General features: G+C 70.3%; 1 protein-coding gene across 1 annotated transcript; it reads left to right on the forward strand.

The window, feature by feature from the left end:
• The first annotated feature begins 1,728 nt into the window (after positions 1-1,728).
• B4GALT2 (beta-1,4-galactosyltransferase 2) lies at positions 1,729-4,731 on the forward strand. The gene is made up of 6 exons (XM_026033411.1): positions 1,729-2,098; positions 2,467-2,702; positions 2,779-2,969; positions 3,178-3,300; positions 4,338-4,442; positions 4,581-4,731. Exons 1-6 carry the CDS (start codon positions 1,783-1,785, stop codon positions 4,729-4,731), a joined length of 1,122 nt encoding a protein of 373 aa, XP_025889196.1. The 5' UTR covers positions 1,729-1,782.
• Positions 4,732-4,733: the final 2 nt, after the last annotated feature.

The raw sequence follows: 4,733 nt of genomic DNA on the forward strand, positions 1-4,733 counted from the left end.
CGGAGGCCTCGGGCCTGGGGGCCGAGCCCGGCCCGGCGCTCGGGCGGCGGCCGCGGGAGGGCCCCAGGGGCGCGGAGCGGAGCGGGGAGGCCCCGGCCGTTGGGCAGCGGCCCCGGGAGCCGCGCGGCACCGTGCGGAGCGGGCACTTTGTTCCAGGTCCCTTCCTGGCTTTCCAGCAAGTTTCCGCGTTTCCGGCCCGGCCGGGCACCCTCCCTGCCCCGCGGGGGCTCCGGGCACGGAGCCTCCGGCGGGACGAGCCCTCGGGATGAGCCGCAGGCTCCCGGTCCCTAGTGCCGTTTCCCGGCTCGCCGGCCTGTCCCGGCGCTGCGCCCGGCCTCGCGCGGGGGCAAAGGCCGCGCCGGGCCTCCACGCCCGAGCTGATCCGCGGCCCCGCTCCGGCTGCTCCCCTGGCCTCGGAGCCGCCTCCGGCACCCGCGGCCTCCGGGGCGGAGAGGGGAGGCCGCTCCGTGTCGGAGGCCGGAGGTTGCAGCCGGCCGCACCTTGGGGTGGCGGGAGCGCAGGGGCCGCTTATGCAGCCGGAGGAGCGGGCACCGTCCCGCGCTGAGAGCAGGGGCCGGGTGTCTGCGTGGAGCACCCGCGGATCTCGGCCTCGTGCAAAGCTGCGGTTAGGAGCGGGATTCCGGCAGGCCTGGTGCCCGGATCGAGGCTCCGCTCCCGGCTGCGGCCTGGGCACCGCGGAGGGTCCGGCAGGATGCAGCCGCCTCGTGCCGGAGCACGGGGAGTCTGATCCAGGGCCTGGGAAGGGTCCCGGGAGCCACAAGGCAGGCRCCGTGCGGGACGGGCGGGAGAGCGGCCCCGTGTCAGATCTGGAGCCCTTCCCAGCTCCTCGGCTCCCTCGCCTGCTTCCCGGCAGCATCCAGCGGGGCTGGCCCGGCCCCGAGGCTGCAGGCTGCTGGGGGCAGCCCTGCTGCAGCCGCCCGGCCCCGCGCCGTGGCAGAGCGCCCTGTCCCCGTGTCCCCGGCACCGCCGCCTTTCCCTGCAATTCCCGGGGCAGCGCCGGGAGCGGCGGCGGATGCCATCCTGCAGCCGGGCTGCAGGTCCCGAGGGCACTTGGAGGCTCTTTGCGAGGCTCTTCCCACCTCGCTGGGGAGCGCAGGCTCCAAGGGGACTGGTCACACACCGGCCTCGCTGGAATCGGGGCAGCCCCAGGGCTGGGCTCCCGCCGTGGCTCCCGGGCACGGGAGGCTCCCRGCCTCCTGCCGGCCTGTCCCGAGTTGTCCCTGCCTCTTTCCTGGTGGGGGGCTCAGCCTGAGCTGTGGGCAGGGGCAGACTTTGCTCCAGGATGAGTCGGGGCTGAAATCCGGYCCCATGAGGCTCGATTCCTTCTGAGATAGAGTGGAAACACGACGCTCTGCCTGAGCTGCTCTTGAGGAGGACGTCCAGGCACCTCGGGCAGGCAGCGTGGTGCTGCTAGATGCCTTGGGGATGGGCAGTCCCATGAACAATACGACTGTGAAGCTCGGCAGCCCTGGTGCCGCAGAGGCTCGGGACACTGTTTGCAGCCGTGGTGCCCCTGCCCTCCCTGGGCACACAGCAGGGAGCCTTCCTGGGAGCAGGGCCCGTGTTCCCGGCACGGAGCGGGCGCTGCGGGTGCGCGAGGGCCAGGGGAGCAGTGCAGCCGTGGGCTCCCACCGGGCCGGAGCTGCGGGGATGAGCTCGGCCTAGCCCTGAGCGCGGCTTGTCTCGGCAGGACCGTGCCCGTGGCTGGAGCCGCCCCCCTGCCCTGCTGAGCGCACATGTCCGCCTGCCCGTGCCCAGAAGATGACCAGGCTGCTCTTGGGGGTGACCCTGGAAAGGATTTGCAAGGCTGTGCTGCTGCTCTGCCTGCTCCACTTCGTCATCATCATGATCCTCTACTTCGACGTCTACGCGCAGCACCTGGACTTCTTCAGCCGCTTCAACGCGCGGAACGGCTCCCGCGCGCACCCCTTCTCCAACTCGTCGCGGCCCAACGGCACCGCCGCCAGCTACGGGGCTGCCGGCGCCGAGCCGCCCTCCGCCAGCGCCCGGCCCGGCGCCAACCACTCCAGCACGGAGAAGCCCTTGCAGCCCTGCCAGGAGGTGCCTCCCGGCCTAGGTGAGATGGGCAGGGTGCTCGAGCTGGGCTCTGGCTTTGAACGGGGCACCGAGTGGGGTGCTGCCATGTGTCCCGTTTCCCCCTTGGCATGGTCTTCCTGMTGGTCTGGAAGGGCTGAGCAGTGTGGGGAGCATCAGAGAAAACCAGGCTGAGAACTGGTACCAGAAAACCTGGTTTATTCAGGTTTTGTTTGCTTGCCCAGGCTCTGTGCCTTTGTCTGGGAGGGTTTTGGGTGTCCCCCCTTCCTTAGCGGTTCAGGTGCCCCCAGCGGGGTTGGTTTGGGCTTTACTGGCCTGTCTGGAAGCGGCGGGTGCCCAGGACCACAGTCCTTGCTGCGCCGCCGCCTTCACCCTGCCCTCGTCCTGCAGTGGGGCGGCTGCTCATTGAGTTCAGCTCGCCCATGAGCATGGAGCGGGTGCAGCGGGAGAACCCCGACGTGCGCCGCGGCGGCAAGTACAGCCCGCAGGACTGCGTGCCCCGCCAGAAGGTGGCCATCCTCATCCCCTTCCGCCACCGCGAGCACCACCTCAAGTACTGGCTGCACTACCTGCACCCCATCCTGCGCCGCCAGAAGGTGGCCTATGGCATCTATATCATCAACCAGGTGAGCGGGGCCGGGCCGGGGCTAGGCCGGGCTCGCGGGCCTTGCTGGGCTCTGCTGCCAGCTGCTTCCCCTGCAGTTTGGCGAGGACACCTTCAACCGGGCCAAGCTGCTCAACGTGGGCTTCCTGGAGGCGCTCAAGGACGATGAGGAGTACGACTGCTTCATCTTCAGCGACGTGGACCTCATCCCCATGGACGACCGCAACCTGTACCGCTGCTACGAGCAGCCGCGGCACTTTGCCGTCGGCATGGACAAGTTTGGGTTCAGGTGGGTGCCTGCGGGGCTGCGGCTCTTCCTCGTGGCCAACACGGGCTGCCTCTTGCTGCCTCAAGAGCTGGGGTCAGCGACTTGAAACGCAGGCAAGAGATGGCAGAGGACACGGAGTGTGGGTGGGAGAGCCAGCAGGGAAGGGCTGGTGGTTGTTCCTGGTCTGCAGAAGCTCCCCTACCTGCTCCTGACCTCTTTTCTCCTGCAGGTTGCCCTATGCTGGCTACTTCGGGGGTGTCTCCGGGCTGAGCAAGTCCCAGTTCCTGAAGATCAATGGCTTTCCCAACGAGTACTGGGGCTGGGGCGGAGAGGACGATGACATCTTTAACCGGTGGGTGCCGCCCCCTCTCTCCAGCATCACCCCAGGGCTTGGAGTTGGAGTGTGGGGCTTGCTGGGGCGCTCTGCTCCCTGCGAGTGCCAGCAGGCACCGTCACCAGCCCTGGAGCCGCCGGGATGGCAGGGACGTGGTGGCAGCCCCTGGGAAGCCGTGCGGGCCAAGCCCGCAGTGCTGGTGACCGCCACGCTCGGGCCATAGAGCCGGTCCAAGGCACCGGAGAGCAGAGCGTGTCCCTTGTGGGGCAGCAGCCCGGCGCAATGGGGCTCAGCCCCCTCGTGCCGCTGGCACCGTGTCCGCCTGGGCTGGCCAGCAGGAATGCGTATCCATGGGCTCTGCTCCGCGCGGGGATCCCGACGGAGCCTCCTGAGCGTCTGTGGCGCCGGAGCAGGCATTTCCTGCAGTGGCCGGCAGGCTGCAGCACATCCCGCGCCCGGCCGCTCCGTGGCTCCGGCGCGGGAGCTGCGGGGCTCTGTTCCCAGCGCTCCGGCCGGCCGCGGAGCCGCGCGGCAGTGGCGGCCCCAAGCACCCTGGGGCTCACGGGGCCGTCGCGGGGCCCTCAGCTGCCGCGCGCTGCTCCGGGGCTCCCTGCACGACACGGGTGCCTGTGACAGCGCTGGAGACCTTGTGGCAGCCCCGACCCCRCGAGGAGGGCCCGGCCCCACAGCCCTGCAGTGCGCTCAGGCCCAGAGCAGCGGGTCCTGTTCCCGAGCTCGGAGCGCTCCTGCCTTCCTGTTCCCGCTTGGCCTCTCAGCGTTAAATGAACTGTTCTGGGGGAAGGAAATCTTTCCCCACCTGCTGGCTGTTGAGACGGAAAGCGCGATGAGGCTGGAGCCGCGCGGCACAAAGGGCCCCGGTGCTGGGGAATGGCCGCAGCGGTGGGTTTGTTCTGGGTGCGGGCAGCCGCCGGGCCTGCCCTTGTCCTGCTCGCAGGGGAGCGGGGAGACCGGCGCGGTCCCCGCGTGTCCCTGCGCCGGGGACCTGCCCCGGTGCCCGCGGCTGCGCTGCAGCTCCCGCTCCGCTCCTGCCGCAGGATCTCCCTGAACGGCATGAAGGTGTCGCGGCCGGACATCCGCATCGGGAGGTACCGCATGATCAAGCACGAGCGCGACAAACACAACGAGCCCAACCCGCAGCGGTGAGCGGGGGGACGGGACACGGGCCCCTCCGTGGGCAGTCCCCTGGGGTCACCTGCCCCACTGCGGCTCTGCCGTGGGCGCCAGCCCCACGGCGGGCGCCGCTCCGTCCCGCCTCACGCCGCTGCTCTGCCCGCCAGGTTCACCAAGATCCAGAACACCAAAATGACCATGAAGCGGGACGGCATCAGCTCGCTGCAGTACCGCGTGGTGGAGGTGTCGCGCCAGCCCCTCTACACCAACGTCACGGTGGAGATCGGCCGCCCGCCGCCGCGCCTGGCCCGCGGCTAGCG

Source organism: Nothoprocta perdicaria, unplaced genomic scaffold (assembly GCF_003342845.1).
Source record: "Nothoprocta perdicaria isolate Ctin4 unplaced genomic scaffold, notPer1 scaffold_0, whole genome shotgun sequence".
NCBI lineage: Eukaryota > Metazoa > Chordata > Aves > Tinamiformes > Tinamidae > Nothoprocta > Nothoprocta perdicaria.

Excerpts from the sequence above, each read along its gene's own strand:
- B4GALT2 (XM_026033411.1), top strand. The coding sequence starts at position 1,783 with ATGACCAGGCTGCTCTTGGGGGTGACCCTGGAAAGGATTTGCAAGGCT. Across the intron at positions 2,099-2,466 it reads GGAGGTGCCTCCCGGCCTAG|TGGGGCGGCTGCTCATTGAG; the intron begins GTGAGATGGGCA and ends CTCGTCCTGCAG. Across the intron at positions 4,443-4,580 it reads AACGAGCCCAACCCGCAGCG|GTTCACCAAGATCCAGAACA; the intron begins GTGAGCGGGGGG and ends TCTGCCCGCCAG.